At 48.9% G+C, this 18,905-nt stretch overlaps 1 protein-coding gene across 2 annotated transcripts in view; it reads left to right on the forward strand.

The window, feature by feature from the left end:
* The first annotated feature begins 12,671 nt into the window (after positions 1-12,671).
* Positions 12,672-18,905, forward strand: part of HEMGN (hemogen) — a 28,721-nt gene continuing 22,487 nt past the window's right edge. For both annotated transcript variants that reach the window (XM_075338802.1, XM_075338806.1), the window contains exon 1: positions 12,672-12,812. In XM_075338802.1, the coding sequence (XP_075194917.1) occupies positions 12,734-12,812 (79 nt within the window). In that variant the 5' untranslated portion in view covers positions 12,672-12,733. The remainder of the gene's footprint in view (positions 12,813-18,905) is intronic.

An 18,905-nucleotide genomic window follows, 5' to 3' on the forward strand; every position in this document is an offset into this window, starting at 1 on the left:
AGCCGCCCCAGAAAATGGTGCTTTCATAGAAGCGCCATCATCTGGCGCTGTATCCAACTCTTTCAGCTGCCCTGGTGACGGTGGCTTGCTGGGTAATAATGGGTTAATACTAGCTTTGTTTTACTAGCTAGTATTAAGCCAGAGATTCTTAATGTCAGGCAAGTTTGACCCGGCCATTAAGAATCTCCAATAAAGGGTTAAAATAAAGACACCACACAGAGAAAAAATACTTTAATAGAAATAAATACACAGACACACTTAGAGACTCCATGTTTATTACTCCCTCTCACCCCTCCACGATCCTGTTCTTCTGTCTTCTTTCTCCTTCAACCCATGCAGCTCTGCTACATCAGACAGCACTGCATGGGAGGAAGACGCTGCTGCTCCCGTGCAGTCTAATTACTCAGTGAGTGAGCAGAGACTGCAGGTTGTAAGCTTTGATGTCACTGCTGCCACCGTTGCTATAGTAACTGACTGTGGCATCTAGTCCTTGCATATGGGCTGACTCTGTAAAGAGCGCTGACATGCAGGAACGAGGAGCCATGCATGTGCCCAAGCGTTTTGCCGGTACACGGAGATGCTCAAACGAGCACCGCATACCAGAGAGATGCACTGACAGGACCTAGCATGATGTCTAGCCATGTGACCAGTCTGTAACCAATGAGATAATACAGACGTGACTGGTCACATGCTTTGACGACGTCACGGAAGGTCCTATCATCAGTGCTGGTTACCGGGAGAGTGCAGCGATGATCGGAAGGAAAAGCGGCGGGAGACAGAGTGCAGGATGCGTCGCGGGGACCTGTAAGTGTAATGGCAATGTTTATTAACTGCATGTGTACATGTATAATGTGTTTGTATGTGTTTGTGTTTTCAATGGGGTTCGAAGGTGTTCGTCGAACGTTCGTTGAACGTTCACCGAACTAAGCTGCCGTTCAACGAACTGAACCGAACTCGAACACTAGGGGGGTGGCTCATCTCTACTTAAGATTCCACCCCTTGAAGAATGGAACCAGTGGCCTGAGAGATTGCCCGATCTCGTTAATATATATAACAACATTCCCGTCAGTTCCACTAAGTGTACGCCTGCTTATCTTATGAGGGCGAGGCCTGGAAGATTGCCGGTGGACTTGGACATGGACGTTGAAGTACCTGAGACCATCTCCCCAACCACTGATTGGGACTCCAAATGTCAGATGCAGTACAAACAAATTCAGAAGTATGTGGAAAGGAACCTGAACCAAAGCAGAGAAAAGCAAGAGCAGCACTTCAACAAACAGGCAAAAGCTGCCCCCTTTGCACCAGGAGAGATGGTGCTAAAGAGAAAAAGGAAGCTGCATAAATTGGACCAGTGGAAAAGATCCCCTATGTCATACAACCCTCTGACTTTGATAATCAGAAGACATGTCTTATCAGCAAAGACCAAGGAAGAACTATGGCTACAGTCTCCAGGGACCACTTGAAAAGGTGCCTGGAACCTCTGAAGATCTTGGAAGAAGTTCCCACTCCAGCCCTGGGTGTCGAGAAATGGAAGGAGGTGATCCACACTGTCCTAGGTGACTTCCCAGCAGATTGTCCTATGCAAAATGGATCAGTGATTGTTCCTGTTCTAACATTCCCACAACCCGTGGAAGAGCCAGAACCAGAGAGGCTTGCTGACATCACACCAATACACACACACCTAGAGTTACACTTGAACCCATGCCATGCCCCCGTAGGTCTCTACCTATGGTACCCATCACAAGGAGTGAGGAACCCTTTGACTTTAATCTCCTCACCTGCATACACATTTAAAGTCCCTTTGCTTTTGGTATGCTAACCTGCTGTTTTACTGTTGTATAATTAGTTAAATCCTGTCTGTATTTTTTTTTTTTTTTTTTCTTTGAGTGCTTCCTACCTGTTTGTAATTCTTTCATGTGCCTCACCCCTGCTGGTCAGCTGATGTTCATCTGGGTCAATGAGACATGTATATAAGTACTGCACTAGGTCTATGACCGTGGTCTGTGTGCTTGCCTCTGGATAAGTGCCTCATAAGTGTCAGAAATATACCAGAAATGAACCAGACATGACCAGAAGGTAAACTTCAGCTCTTTCTAACCAAGATTTCCACTGACACAACTTACTTGTTAAATCATATACTTACCACACTACCCCCACCATGTTCACCTATGCCCTCACAGTCTTTGCCCCTCTCCTCCTCACTCTCCTTCACTATCCCCACACCCCAGCACCCTATAAGCAAATATTCATCTCCCCCTCCCTCCTGCCTTCTCATCTGTCCTCATCTGCTGGCCTACTCCTGAACCTCAGGTCGCTCCTAATATCGCGCAGACCATGCCGTCCACTCTCCTTCTCCCACCTGCTCTCCCTTTCTCTACTCCTTCTCACTGCTGGTGACATAGCCCCCAATCCTGGCCCCCCGTGGATGGTACACCCCTCTTTATCACCCACCCACCACTCTCCACATAATAGTAACTACCGCAATCTATCCAACATAAAAACTATTCCCCTCTCACCCACTCTGCCGCCCCCTCTCTCAGGAGCGCTCTGGAATGTCCGTTCAGTGTGTAATAAACTGCACATCATTCATGATCTCTTTACCTCCAGCAATCTATCCTTTCTAGGCATCACCGAAACATGGCTGACACCATCCAACTCTGCCTCCCCAGCTGCACTATGCTACGGTGGCCTGCACTTCTCCCACACTCCTCGCCCTGGCAATAGACAAGGTGGAGGAGTGGGCCTCCTTCTTTCTAACAACTACAACTTCACCATAATCCCACCTCTACCCTCCATCCACCTGCCTTCCTTTGAAGTGCACTCTGTCCGAATCTATTCTCCCTCCAACCTCCAAGTGGCTGTCATATACAGACCCCCGGGCGCAACCACTGCCTTCCTCGACCACTTCTCTGCCTGGCTTCTACACTTTCTCTCTGCTGACATTCCCACCATCATCATGGGTGACTTCAACATCCCCACTGACACTCGCCAACAAGCTGCTTCCAAACTCCTCTCCCTTGCTTCGTCTTTTGGCTTAACTCAGTGGTCCACCTCTGCCACCCACAAAGATGGACACACACTAGACCTCATCTTCACCCGCCTCTGTCCCCTTTCTGACTTCACAACTTCCCCCCTCCCCCTATCTGACCACCATCTTCTGACCTTTTCAGCCCTGTCCTCCTCACCTACCCCCCCTGTCCAGCACCTAGCACATCCCCGCAGAAACCTTGCACACCTCAACATGCACACCCTCGCCGACTCTATCCTCCCACTGTCCTCCATATCGTCCCTCCACGACACAGACAGCGCCACCACTTTCTACAACACCACCCTCACATCAGCTATTGATTCAGTCGCTCCCCTTGTGCATGGCAGAGTGAGACGAATCAATAGACAACCCTGGCACAACAGCCTCACTAAAAAACTTAGGCAAAGGTCTAGGGCTGCAGAGCGGCGGTGGAAGAAAACGCACTCCCAGGAAGACTTCACCACATTCAAAAATGCAATTCACACATTTCGTTCAGTCCTCACCTCCGCTAAACACGATTACTTCAGAAACCTCATATCCTCTCTAACACACAACCCCAAACAGTTATTCAACACTTTCAACTCCCTCCTTCGCCCACCACTGCCCCCTCCAACCTCCCTCATTTCTGCAGAAGACTTTGCCACCTATTTCCAAGAAAAAATCGACCTAATAAGGCAAGTCTTCTCTGCTCAGCCACCACAACCCCTTCATGTAGCTGACCACTGCCCCTCCCCCATAAACTTCCTCCCCACCATCACCGAAGGAGAGCTTGCACGTCTGCTCTCAAAAGCGCACCTCACCACCTGCGCACTTGACCCCATGCCATCCCACCTCCTTCCCAACCTCACCACCATCCTTATTCCAGCCTTAACCCATCTCTTCAACCTATCTTTAACGACTGGAACCTTCCCCTCTGCCTTTAAACATGCAACAGTCACACCTATCCTAAAGAAACCTTCCCTCGATCCAACCTCTACTACCAGCTACCGCCCCATATCACTACTCCCACTTGCCTCAAAACTCCTGGAACAGCATGTCCATGCTGAACTTTCCTCCCACCTCTCCTCTAACGCTCTCTTTGACAACCTACAGTCCGGCTTCCGTCCACATCACTCCACCGAAACTGCCCTGACTAAAATCACAAATGACTTGCTTACTGCCAAAGCGAACAAGCACTTCTCTATACTCCTACTCCTAGACCTGTCCTCAGCCTTCGATACCGTTGACCACTCCCTCCTATTACAGACCCTCTCTTCCCTTGGTGTCAGAGATCTTGCCCTCTCTTGGATCTCTTCATACCTCTCAAATCGCACTTTTAGTGTCTCCCACTCCCACACAACCTCTTCATCCCACCATCTCTCTGTTGGCGTCCCTCAAGGCTCTGTCCTAGGACCCCTACTTTTCTCTATCTACACATTTGGCCTGGGACAACTCATAAAGTCCCACGGCTTCCAATACCACCTATATGCCGACGACACCCAGATCTACCTCTCTGGCCCAGATGCCACATCTCTGCTGTCCAAAATCCCGAAATGTCTATCTGCTATATCCTCCTTCTTCTCCTCTCGCTTCCTAAAGCTCAATGTGGCCAAAACTGAACTAATCATCTTTCCTCCGTCTCACCTACACTCTCCACCTGATCTATCTATTACAATAAATAACACCACGCTCTCGCCAGTACCCAAAGTTCGCTGCCTCGGAGTGACCTTTGACTCTGCCTTATCCTTCATACCACACATCCAATCCCTCACCACCTCCTGCCGTCTTCAACTCAAAAATATTTCCAGAATCCGCCCTTTCCTCAATTTGCAATCTACTAAAATGCTAGTGCATGCCCTCATAATCTCCCGCCTCGACTACTGTAACATCCTCCTCTGTGGCCTCCCTGCCAACACGCTTGCCCCTCTCCAGTCCATCCTTAACTCTGCTGCCCGACTTATCCACCTCTCTCCTCAATACCACCCCGCTTCTCCTCTCTGCATGTCCCTCCATTGGCTTCCAATCTTCCACCGTATCCAATTCAAACTTCTAACACTGACCTACAAAGCTGTGCATAATCTTTCCCCTCCGTACATCTCCGAACTACTCTCCCACTACACTCCAACACGTCACCTCCGGTCCTCCCAAGATCTCCTCCTCTCCTCCTCTCTCATTCGCTCCTCACGCAACCGACTCCAAGACTTCTCCCGAGCATCCCCAGTCTCCTGGAACTCGCTGCCTCAACACGTCAGACTATCCCCTACCCTTGCAAACTTCAAACGGAACCTGAAAACGCACCTGTTCAGAAATGCCTACAATCTACAATGAACTCGCTGCCGCCCGACCACCGTGCGGAGCTGCCGCCCGACCACCGTGCGGAGCTGCCGCCCGACCACCGTGCGGAGCTGCCGCCCGACCACCGTGCGGAGCTGCCGCCCGACCACCGTGCGGAGCTGCCGCCCGACCACCGTGCGGAGCTGCCGCCCGACCACCGTGCGGAGCTGCCGCCCGACCACTGTGCGGAGCTGCCGCCCGACCTACACCCCACCTATTGTCTCCTCCCCATAATCCTATAGAATGTAAGCCCGCAAGGGTAGGGCCCTCTTCCCTCTGTACTAGTCTGTCTACTGTAACTTGTATACGTATTTTGTATGTAATCCCCTTCTCATGTACAGCACCATGGAATTAATGGTGCTCTATAAATAAATAATAATAATAATAATAATAATAACCCGTAGACAGTACAGCACCACAGGGCCTAGAAGAGAACATAGGGCTAAGGAGGTCTACATGCCCTAACCTAGGTCAGCCACCACTCAGATACATGGAATGAGTGATGCCCGTATGTACTTGTATATAGCACAATGTATGTATATAAACAAACTGTGAATGTTGACTAGTTGTTAATGTTAAATTTCAATTAACCGTGTACCTCACCTGATTCACTTACATGAAAAGGAGTAACAGGTAGCGGAACCCAGCTACCCCCTTTCCCTGTTTTAACCCAGCCTTACCCCTTTTGTTGCTTATGGACCATGGACTCAGGACTGGCAGAGGCCACCCAAAGACTTTCTTGGGTTCTTGTAAATACTCCCCATTTTCCTTCTTGTTCCTCTGCCCACCAGGACTGTAACACCCACTGGAAAGAACGGGTTGGAGGAAGGGCATGCGGTGGAGTCGGTCGAGGCCCAGTCACTAATGAAACCAGTGGCTAATTTCCAGGCCAGAGGGTTCTGGACTTTGGGACTCTTTGGGGTGGACTGGTGGGAAAGGGACTCTGTTTTTGCAACGTTCAAGAAAAGTGCCTCCCTGTCAAGGAATGAAATGTCTAATGTTTTATATGTTGCTTTTATCTTCTTATATTTTTACAGAAGCAGTTAAAATAAAAACCGGTGCCGGACAGCCCAAGGACGGGCTGTGTTCTACCAAGGGGGAGTGTGACGCCCTGACAAAATAAGGTTGTCACAGGAGACTGCATCCATCTTCCAGATGCAGGATTCTCTCCTCCTTGGCCTTCCAATACAACCCCACACAGGTACATACACCAGCCACGAATGCCTAGTCACCCCCCCAGGACAATAGGGACACACCAGTGGGCGGGGCCAGGCAGATGGTGATGCCCACCTAGGAGTCCTTGGGTGTCAAGGGGAGGGAACAAGACAGTTCAGTCAAGGAGAGGAGTTGAGTGGAAGTGAGAGAAGTGAAGTGGTAGTTGGGGGTTGTAGCTCCCGGACTACCTGACTACTTGAGCTGACTAGGTGGCAGACGACAGAGCAGGGCCACAGGTGATGGAGATCCGGTTGCGGGAGACCTTAAGTGGACCGGGGCAGGGTTGTAGCCAGTCGGTGCCAACAGCGTGAATCCGGTCCAGAGGCCGTGCACAGTCGGGATACCTGGACCCTATATTGAGGACAGCTGCAAGCACCTTTCCAATTAACCAGCAGGGGACAAGATTCCACTTGGTTTACTACCTGGACTCACCCGGTCCATCTCTGCAGACTGCGTCCCAGCATTCCACTCCACCTACACCTGGGCCCCGGGACTACACCTCCCCTACCCGTGGAAGGGATACCATCCTACTGTTCCACTCCACAGGCCCGGGCATCCCATACAAAGGCAGCGGCAGTGTTACCAACAATCACCGCAACCCATGGGTGGCGTCACTGGCAAACTCTCCCCTGTAAATAACCCCTTTATTGAGTTGTGGTCGATGGGCTGCTGCACGAGCCCAGTATCCGGCTGCCACTCGAGCCACAGCCAAGATCCCGGATCTGAGCGTCTTGAGTAGCCCCCCTACCGTGGTCTGTGCCCCCGTCCGCTACAACTTTTCTTGGCGTCACAAACAGGATACTTACCCCATCCACTAACCTGGGTGAAGTGCGCCTTTCCTGGACTGTTAACTTGTGAAACGCTGACATTTTTCGGACGGCCGCCATCTTGCCCGCCATTTTGGCGCCAAAAACAACTTCACCATCTTCATCCCCGAAAAGAGCACGAGTCTGAAGCTCCGCCCACCTTCCTGTGAACGCAGCCAGAACCCGGTGATCTCCAGAGCAGGAAGCTGCAAAGGACAGTGAGTCCCACGAGACTGCTGTTGAAAACCAAGGGGGAAGCACCAGAAAGATGTCAGCGCCTGATGATGGTAGCGGAGCCGTGGCTCCCGCAGCAGTGCAAGAAGACGGAGAAGCAGCAGGTCCCGCTCCGGTCTCAAGAGCAGCGGACCCTCACACAAGTTATGCCGCCTCTCTGTCTATGACAGCCGCTGCTGCTGAGACACTGCCCGCAGTAACGGCAGTGGGTCCTTTGACTTTAGATGTAGGTGACCAGCCTGCGGCCTCTGACCAGGATGACCAGGCTGCCGAGGACTCAGAACCGGAGGAGCTGGAAGATGGTGATTCGGGTTCCAGTACCCCAGAAGCTGCATGGGTGCTACGTTTTGGAGGAAACGGCTATAGAATGTCCCTGTCGTCACAGGCAATACGTGAATGGGAAATGTTTGAAATGGAAACGGAGTCCACTTCTGAGGAGGAGCTCCCGGCCGCCGCTATTGATGTGGTGGTGCCTGTATGCCGTCGCTGTGGTCTACCCGGGCACTTTTCCAGAGTGTGTACGGGAGGAGCCTGACATTAAAGGGACCGGAACCTGCAAGTTTTCAAGTTATGTTTGGACTGTTACCCTTGTTAAATGTCCTCGTGTTCTGTGAGGAGGCCATCTAGATCCCAGGTGGAGGGTGGCAGGAGAGATAAAAAGTTGAAGTTCTTGTTGAACTTTTTACCCTGTCCGTTAAAGATAAAAAGGCCATCAGGGTCCGGAGCAGCGTGCCACGAGGAGTTGGTACCAGGGGCCCTCGGTGGAGGATGGTGCAGTATGTAACCAGTTAAAAATTGAAAAAAGGAAGGCAGCTACACCCGCTACCGCAGGCAACTTGAGGGGGTCCAGGACAGTGTGGCACCATGAGTGAAGGTGGCACTGGGGATCTGTGTTGTTTGGGTGGCGGGTTGTGAAGGGAGAAAAGCTGCAACAGGAGGCTGCCCCGGAAGCGTGGTAAAATGTTGTTGTTGATGGAGCATGGCCTCAGGGCTGGCAGAGGCCGCCCAAAAACTTTCTTGGGTTATTGTACATACCCCCATTTGCCTTCTTGTTCCTCTAACCACCAGGACGGTGACATCCACTGGAGAGGACTGGTTGGAGGAAGGGCCTGCGGTAGAGCCGGCAGAGGTCCAATCAGTAACAAAACTGGTGGCTAACCTCCAGGCCAGAGGGTTCTGGACTTTTTGACTTTTTGGGGTGGACTGTGTTATGCAACGTTTAAGAAATGTGCCTCCCTGTAAAGGGACGAAATGTTTTAAAGTTTAAAATGTTATGTTTTTACCTTTTACAGAAGCAGAAAAATAAAAACCGGTGCCAGACAGCCCAAGGATAGGCTGTGTTTTACCAAGGGGGAGTGTGACGCCCTGACAAAATCAGGTTGTCACAGGAGACTGCATCCATCTTCCAGATGCAAGACTCTCTCCTCCTTATCTTACCAACACAACCCCACACAGGTACATACACCAGCCACAAAACCCTAGTCACCCCTCCAAGGACAATAGGGACACACCAGTGGGCGGGGCCAGACAGATGGTAACGCCCACATAGGGGTTCTGAGGTGTTAAGGGGAGGGAACAGAGAGACAAGACAGTAAAGGGTACTTTACACATAACGATATCGCTAATGATATATCGTCGGAGTCACGTGTTCAAGACGCACATCTGTCGCCGTTAGCGATATCGTTGTGTGTGACTAAAAGGAGCGACGATCAACGATCGCAAAAACATCCAAAATTGTTGATAGTTGACACGTCGCTCCTTTTCATAATATCGTTGGTGGTTGTTCGTCGTTCCTGCGGCACCACACATCGCTGTATGTGACACTGCAGGAACGACGAACATCATCCTACCTGCGTCCACCGGAAAGGAGGAAGGAAGGAGGTGGGCGGCATTTTCCGGCCGCTGATCTCCTCCCCTCCTCTTCTATTGGGCGGCTGTTTTGTGATGCCGCTGTGACGTCGCTGTGAAGCCGAACGCACCTCCCCCTTGAAGGAGGGATTGTTCGGCAGCAACAGCGACATCGCTGAACAGGTAGGTGAGTGTGACGCTGCCGTAGCGATATTGTTCGCTACGGCAGTGATCACCACATATCGCAGGAAAGATGGGGGCGGGTGCTATCGCTCGCGACATCGTTTGCTAGTGATGTCTCAGCGTGTAAAGCACCCTTTAGTCTAGTGCTGACAGAGGAAGTGAGAGGAGTGAAGTGGTAGTCGGGGGTTGTAGCTCCCGGACTACCGGACTACTTAAGCTGACTAAGTGGCAAACGGCAGAGCAAGGCCACAGGCGACGGAGATCCAGTCGCGGGAGACCTTAAGTGGACCGGGGCAGGGTTGTAGCGCGCCGCTGCCGACAGCGGGAATCCGGTCCAGAGACCGTGCACAGTCGGGGTACCTGGACCCTAGGGCGAGGACAGCTTCAAACACCTTTCCAATTAACCAGCAGTGGACAAGATTCCAAGTCTTGTCCTACTAGCAGCCCAGATAGAGCGAGACGGAAGCCCAACGCAGGGAATAGGGCATCTGCAAGTGCCTGCAAAAATCCCAAGGGTCAGATCTCGCGGGCGACAGCTCCCACAGCAAAGACACCGGGAGTGAACTTTTCCCGTTCCATGCGGACTAGTCAACACACGAGACACCAAATTAGAGTGCAGGAGGAAGGGCCCCTGTTGTGTTTACCAGTGTGTGGGACCCGAACACACCCCTCAGGAGGCTACCGGTATCCGGCACTTGGTTTACTACCTTGACTCTGTGTGACTTTATTCAAATAGTGAGTACACCGGTATCACCCGATCCATCCCGGCAGACTGCGCCCCAGCATTCCACTCCACCTACACCTGGGCCCCGGGACTACACCTCCCCTACCTGTGGCGGGGATACCATCCTGCTGCCCCGCTCCATCAGCCCCGGGCATCCCATACAAAGGCAGTGGCGGTGTCACCAACTATCACCGCAACCCACGGGTGGCGTCACTGACAAACTCTCCCCTGTACATAACCCCTTTATTGAGTTGTGGGCGACGGGCTGCTGCACGAGCCCCGGATCCGGCTGCCACTCGAGCCACATCCAGGATCCCGGATCTGAGCATCTCAAGTAGCCCCCCTGCCGTGGTCTGTGCCCGCACCCGCTACACATACGCTTACTTGAGTCCGACCTAACTTGTATCTACATATTCACCTAACACATTCAGATACTCTTTGAAGTGCTAGTGGCAGAGGAAAGCTTGAGAAATGGATATGTAGGTAACCCATGTGACACCACTATTGATTGAGAGACCACCACCATTTATTATTTACAGATCCTTTGCTTGTACAGCAAGGCAATGGACCTGTAAGGCCACATTCAAACGTTGAACATTTGGTGAGGTTTTTTTTACCTCCAGTATTTGTAAGCCAAAACCAGGAGTGGATAATAAATACAGGAGTGGTGCCCGTGTTTCTAATATACTTTTCCTCTGATTGCTCCACTCCTGGTTTTGACTTACAAATATTGAGGTAAAAAAACTGACCAAATACTCAATGTGAGCATGTGGCCTTACATATACTGAGGTAAAAACTCACCAAATACACAATGTGTACATGTCACCTTACAAATACTGAGGTAAGAAACTGCCCAAATACTCAATGTGTGCATGTGGCCTTACAAATACTGAGGTAAGAAACTGACCAAATACTCAGTGTTTGCATGTGGTCTTACTGAGGAAAGAAACTGACCAAATACTTAACATGTGTGTGTGGCCTTAGTGAACACCTATTGTAAAGGGATAGGCAAATTTAAACTTTAAAGTGAGACAGCCTGACAGTTAATGGCATGTTATGAAAAAAAAATCTATAAAGTGGGCAGCCTATTTTAGTTGCCATTTGGCTTGATTTTTTTTTATAGCTGGCTGTAAATCTTCAGGTATACTGTATATGCTACAGGATAGGTAAAGAAAATGTATGATTGCTGTGGGTCTTAGTAGTAGGGTGCCCACTTATTATGAGAATGGGGCTCCCCTGTTGGGATGGAGCAGTGATCACGCATGTACACTACTACAACAGGAAGAGAAAAGAGTAGGTATAAAGCACTCAACTCACCAGATGATGTAGAAATAATCAAAATATTTATTATAAAGATATCAGTGCAAAAAACACCATTAAAAGCAATTAAAAACACCAGGACACTTGTCCCATGAAACAAACAATAAAGTGCTAATGCAAAGGCACACAAATACATGCATGGCAGTATAATAGCAATATACAAATAGCAGGTAAAAAATACAAAGACCTGAAAAAGACACAAGGACTTTATGAGAGAGGCAAAAGGCCCCTAACATACAGGTCAGATGACAGAACTAAATTACCAAAAGAGGTCCATGAACCAATAGCCACCTAAGTAGGATCAAAATTAAGTCATAAGGTGTCTAGAAATGTGCCCCAACCAACCTGTTACAGTTGTTAGTAGGTGTGCACCCTCACCTTTCTTTGATGCTTTATTATTGATTCAGCTGTGCAGCCCTGTCCTCCTTTTTGCATGTACACTACTACTCCATTCAGTGTCTGTGGGAGCACTGTACCTATCGCTGTATAGCTGACAGACAATACAGCATAGTGTGAATGCGTGACCACAGCTCCATTTAAATCAGCAACAAGGTATCCCGATTCTTATAATCCTGAGGGTCTCTGCATTGAGTCCCCCAGTGATCATACATCATCTATTTTATAGATAGATGATTAGTTTGTTCCTTGGCTAACTCCTAGGATAAAATTATTATAAGATGTTACATCTATAACTACTAAGATGATAGACAGACGTGCATGTCTAAAGTTCAGTTATAGATCATATATTTTAGACCTTTGACAATGCTTTTCAGCATTATTCAAAAACATTCACATCACTTTGACGATAACAACAACCATCATAATTAACCAGCATGTTGAGCCACGAGCCAATGACCCAGCCAAGATGCCAAACACACACCTATTTAGCATGCGATAAGGAATCTTTATTGGCCTTCTGTAATGGCCAGAACTGATAAGACACATTGGGCGGGAAGGAAAGTTTGCAATGGGCACTCCTTTTTTTTTCAAAATGCAATCTTATTTGGAAATAACTGTGCAAATCACTTGGGAAAAGAGACCAGAGCAGAAGTCTCAGTAACTATGGCTGACCTCGGAAAGGACCATCAGTATTCGGAGCTTTCTGGAACTGAGCATCATGAAGTAAAACATGAGAGTTCAGGTAAGACACGGTGGAGGTCTTCTTTGCCAAATTTATGACTCTTCCTTTATTTAGCCTGTGTTTATATGGTTACGTTTTATTACATAAAACACAAATGAAGCTTATCTAAAAGTTGTCATGTTGCAAAAAACTTGAACAATATTCTGTCAGTCTTTTTTCATTGGAGATATATATACTGTACATGTACAGTATATACTGTGTATATGTATGTGTATATATATATTTTTTATTTATTTATTTAGCAAGACTGTGCATGCTATGTCAACTAATGCATTTGACAGAACAGTGAATATATTGTACATATGTGTGTATATATATATATATTTTGGATACTTTAGTTAACATTATGGCACAGTCAGACAGCCGTATAACGCAGACAACAATCGCATTGCAATGCTTGGAGACTGGCTGGCAGCTCTCCTGACATTGTGCATTTCTATGCAGCTGATACTCTCAGGTCAGGAGAGCCAACGGCCAGTCCAAGCATTGCAATGCAATCGCCTTTCATGTTTTACGGCTGTCTGACTGCACCTTTATTGGTACAATATCATTAACCATAACATAGTAGATGGGAGCAAGCATGTTGTTTATGTTTTTTGCTATGCAAAAAAAGCTTTTATTTTCTCATCTGCTTCCTATGCCTTGTTCTTTTCAATTTCCAATGTAATTTTACAGTCCGCATATAACAATATATAATTTTGCAAATTATTATACTTACATTGCTCATGAGTGACATTACGGATTCTACCATGTTCATAATGTTCAAAATGTTCAATCAACAGCATAGTAGAAATATGATCCTATGAATACTACCAATAGGGGGTGCTAGAATAAAAGTAATCTTAACCATGAAACTTACTGGATTTGCCGCCAATATTGTTTGCTTCACTGGATAATAGATAAATATAAATTGTTCAATAGCTGAGTGATTGCATGCTATAAATACAGTATATTCGTAAAATTTGAATTCATGTTTAGACTTTTTATTTAGTATGATATGTATAGCAGTTCTACTACCTTTCTTTTGCTCAGCTAATATCGATGGTAAAGCTATGGCAACCTAACCAAACAGTCCATAATATATAGATACATAAATTCATTTCTAATATACAGTATATAGTGATGAGCGAGTACTAAAAAGCTCGGGTGCTCGAAGCTCGGGCCGAGCCTCCCAAGATACTCGTGTACTCGGCCCGAGCAACGAGCCCAATGTTATCCTATGGGAGACCCGAGTATTTTTGTGAAATGACCTCCCGGCAGCATGGAGAAACCCTAAAAATGTCACAAAAGTCTCAGAAGAGTGCTCAAATGACATGGCAACAGCATGAGGAAGACCCCTTGAAGCATTTATCACTCAAAAGTCACAGCTGTGAACAATTTTGTCCGCGTTTTACGCCATTTTTACGGACTCACCAGAAAACCTTCCAAAATGACCCCAAAATGATTTTTCATGGCGGAAATGTTAAGGGCACATACCCAATAGTGAGATAGATCTGGTGTATGTTACTTTTTGAGATCAATACATGAAAGATTTTACGTGAAAACATTGTGTGGCACTCCGATGTCCCTGAGAAGAGACGTACATGAAGGCCTCTTGAGTCTAATGTGCCCATTTTGAGGAAGTGAGTCTTTGTAGTATTTTCCTTTGCCAGGGCAGTCCTAAATTGTGAGGTTCACCAATGCCCCTGCATACAGACGTGCATGAGGGCCTCAAAACATTAAGTGTCCATTGTCAGGAAGTGGGTGTATTATAGTATAGCCCTTAGGCAGGGCAGCCAAAAATTGGGAGGCTCCACATTGTCCCTGGGTAGAGACGTGCATGATGGCCTTTAAACCTGAAGTGCCCATTGTAAGGAAGTGGGTCTATTTCAGTATAGCCCTTTGCCAGGGCAGCCAAAAATTGGGAGGCTCCACATTGTCCCTGGGTAGAGACGTGCATGAGGGCCTCAAAACATTAAGTGTCCATTTTAAGGAAGTGGGTGTATTTCAGTATAGCCCTTAGGCAGGGCAGCCAAAAATTGGGAGGCTACACGTTGTCCCTGGGTAGAGACGTGCATGAGGGCCTCAAAACATTAAGTGTCCATTGTCAGGAAGTGGGTGTATTATAGTATAGCCCTTAGGCAGGGCAGCCAAAAATTGGGAGGCTCCACATTGTCCCTGGGTAGAGACGTGCATGATGGCCTTTAAACCTGAAGTGCCCATTGTAAGGAAGTGGGTCTATTTCAGTATAGCCCTTTGCCAGGGCAGCCAAAAATTGGGAGGCTCCACATTGTCCCTGGGTAGAGACGTGCATGAGGGCCTCAAAACATTAAGTGTCCATTGTCAGGAAGTGGGTGTATTATAGTATAGCCCTTAGGCAGGGCAGCCAAAAATTGGGAGGCTCCACATTGTCCCTGGGTAGAGACGTGCATGATGGCCTTTAAACCTGAAGTGCCCATTGTAAGGAAGTGGGTCTATTTCAGTATAGCCCTTTGCCAGGGCAGCCAAAAATTGGGAGGCTCCACATTGTCCCTGGGTAGAGACGTGCATGAGGGCCTCAAAACATTAAGTGTCCATTGTCAGGAAGTGGGTGTATTATAGTATAGCCCTTAGGCAGGGCAGCCAAAAATTGGGAGGCTCCACATTGTCCCTGGGTAGAGACGTGCATGATGGCCTTTAAACCTGAAGTGCCCATTGTAAGGAAGTGGGTCTATTTCAGTATAGCCCTTTGCCAGGGCAGCCAAAAATTGGGAGGCTCCACATTGTCCCTGGGTAGAGACGTGCATGAGGGCCTCAAAACATTAAGTGTCCATTGTCAGGAAGTGGGTGTATTATAGTATAGCCCTTAGGCAGGGCAGCCAAAAATTGGGAGGCTCCACATTGTCCCTGGGTAGAGACGTGCATGATGGCCTTTAAACCTGAAGTGCCCATTGTAAGGAAGTGGGTCTATTTCAGTATAGCCCTTTGCCAGGGCAGCCAAAAATTGGGAGGCTCCACATTGTCCCTGGGTAGAGACGTGCATGAGGGCCTCAAAACATTAAGTGTCCATTGTCAGGAAGTGGGTGTATTATAGTATAGCCCTTAGGCAGGGCAGCCAAAAATTGGGAGGCTCCACATTGTCCCTGGGTAGAGACGTGCATGATGGCCTTTAAACCTGAAGTGCCCATTGTAAGGAAGTGGGTCTATTTCAGTATAGCCCTTTGCCAGGGCAGCCAAAAATTGGGAGGCTCCACATTGTCCCTGGGTAGAGACGTGCATGAGGGCCTCAAAACATTAAGTGTCCATTGTCAGGAAGTGGGTGTATTATAGTATAGCCCTTAGGCAGGGCAGCCAAAAATTGGGAGGCTCCACATTGTCCCTGGGTAGAGACGTGCATGATGGCCTTTAAACCTGAAGTGCCCATTGTAAGGAAGTGGGTCTATTTCAGTATAGCCCTTTGCCAGGGCAGCCAAAAATTGGGAGGCTCCACATTGTCCCTGGGTAGAGACGTGCATGAGGGCCTCAAAACATTAAGTGTCCATTTTAAGGAAGTGGGTGTATTTCAGTATAGCCCTTAGGCAGGGCAGCCAAAAATTGGGAGGCTACACGTTGTCCCTGGGTAGAGACGTGCATGAGGGCCTCAAAACATTGTTCCCATTGCAAAGGAGCGGGTCTCCTGTCGTTGTAATGTCCATTCTGCAAAGAATGGGCGAAAAAATTTACCACTGGGGGTATACCTGAAACAAAGACCTAACTATTGTAACGGTCATCATGATGGCGCATGAGGAGAAGGAGGAGCAGTCCAGCGATTATCCAAAGTCGAGAAGTGTACCCATGGGTGAGTGGAGGTACATGGCAAACTTTAAATTCCGCTCTCATTTGCTGGTGGTGTGGTGAAGTCTGGCCCAATCCAACCCTTGTTCATCTTTATCAGAGTCAGCCTGTCAGCATTTTCAGTTGACAGGCGGGTGCGTTTATCTGTAATGATTCCACCTGCGGCACTAAAAACACGCTCTGACAAAACGCTAGCAGCAGGGCAGGCCAGGACTTCCAAGGCGTAGAGAGCCAATTCATGCCACGTGTCCAGCTTGGATACCCAATAATTGTAAGGCACAGAGGAATGTCGGAGTACAGTTGTTCGATCTGCAAGGTACTCCTTCAGCATCTGGGCAAACTTAGGATTTCTTGTGGCACTACCCCGCACCTCAGGGGCTGTGGTACGTGAGGGGCTGAGAAAACTGTCCCACATCTTAAAGACTGTTCCCCTACCTCTGGCGGATTGGACTTGTGCCTCTCTCGGCTGTACGCCTCGGTTGTCCACTGATTCCTGACCTATGCCGCTAGCGTTTTGTGAGGGGAATGCTTTGCCTACTTCCGTGAGTATGGCCTTCCGAAACTGCTGCATTTTGGTTGACCTCTCATCCACGGGAATAAGAGACAAAAAGTTCTCCTTGTAGCGTGGGTCTAACAGTGTTACCAACCAGTAATGATTGTCGGCCAAGATGTTCTTAACGCGAGGGTCACGAGACAGGCAGCTTACCATAAAGTCAGCCATGTGCGCCAGACTCTTAACAGCCAGGACTTCAGTAGCCTGACCAACAAGATGACTGAACATGCTGTCCTCCTCCTCCTCCTCCTCCTCCTCCTCCTCATCTACCCTGTCCTCTGGCCAGCCACGCTGAATCGAGGATATGACTGGTGTGCATGTCATATCCTCAATTTGGCCGGAGAGTTGCTCCATGTCTTCATCCTCCTCCTCGTCATAGTCCTCCACTGCACGTTGTGATGAGACGAGGCTGGGCTGTGTGTTATCACCCACACCCACTACTGTTTCTTGCTGCAACTCATCGCGCTCCGCCTGCAATGCATCATGTTTGTTTTTCAAAAGGGACCGTTTTAGAAGGCAGAGTAGCGGTATGGTGACGCTAATAATGGCGTCATCACCACTCACCATCTTGGTGGAGTCCTCAAAGTTTTGGAGGATGGTACATAGGTCTGACATCCATCTCCACTCCTCAGGTGTTATGTGTGGAGTTTGACCCATTTCCCGACGGCTTAGGTGATGCAGGTACTCAACAACTGCCCTCTTCTGCTCACATATCCTGACCAACATGTGCAGAGTTGAATTCCAACGCGTGGGGACATCACACACCAGTCTGTGAGCCGGAAGATGCAAACGGCGCTGAAAGCCGGCAAGGCCGGCTGAAGCAGTAGGTGACTTTCGAAAATGTGCAGACAGGCGGCGAACTTTTACCAGCAGATCAGACAGCTCTGGGTATGACTTTATAAACCGCTGAACCACGAGGTTGAGCACATGGGCCACGCATGGAACATGTGTCAGCTGGCCTCGCCTCAAAGCCGCCACCAGGTTCCGGCCATTGTCACAAACGACCTTTCCTGGCTTTAGGTTCAGAGGTGTGAGCCAGTGATCTGCCTGCTGTTTCAGAGCTGTCCACAGCTCTTCTGCATTGTGGGGTTTGTCACCTATGCAGATTAGCTTCAGCACAGCCTGTTGCCGCTTCGCCGAGGCAGTGCTGCAGTGCTTCCAGCTTGTGACTGGTGTGGAGGGCACAGTGGATGAGGATGCGCAGGAGGAGGAGGAGGCTGAAGAGCATGACATTCCAGAGCTGTAGAGTGTGGGTGAAACACTGACTGAGGTAGGGCCTGCAAACCTTGGTGTGGGAAGGACGTGTTCCGTCCCTCGCTCAGACTGGGTCCCAGCTTCCACAATATTAACCCAGTGTGCCGTCAACGAGATGTAGCGGCCTTGCCCACAAGCACTTGTCCACGTGTCTGTGGTTAGGTGGACTTTGGGTGAAACAGCGTTGTTCAGGGCACGTGTGATGTTTTGTGACACGTGGTTATGCAACGCGGGGACGGCACACCGGGAGAAATAGTGGCGGCTGGGGACCGAGTAACGTGGGACAGCTGCCGCCATCAGGTCACGGAATGCTTCTGTCTCCACCAGCCTAAAAGGCAACATTTCCAGCGCAAGCAGTCGCGAAATGTTAGCATTTAGAACTGTGGCATGTGGGGTGTTGGCAGTGTATTTGCGCCTGCGTTCAAAGGTTTGCTGAATGGATAACTGAACGCTGCGCTGGGACAAGGACGTGCTTGATGATGGTGTTCTTTCTG

This window comes from Anomaloglossus baeobatrachus, chromosome 1 (assembly GCF_048569485.1).
Source record: "Anomaloglossus baeobatrachus isolate aAnoBae1 chromosome 1, aAnoBae1.hap1, whole genome shotgun sequence".
Taxonomy (NCBI): domain Eukaryota; kingdom Metazoa; phylum Chordata; class Amphibia; order Anura; family Aromobatidae; genus Anomaloglossus; species Anomaloglossus baeobatrachus.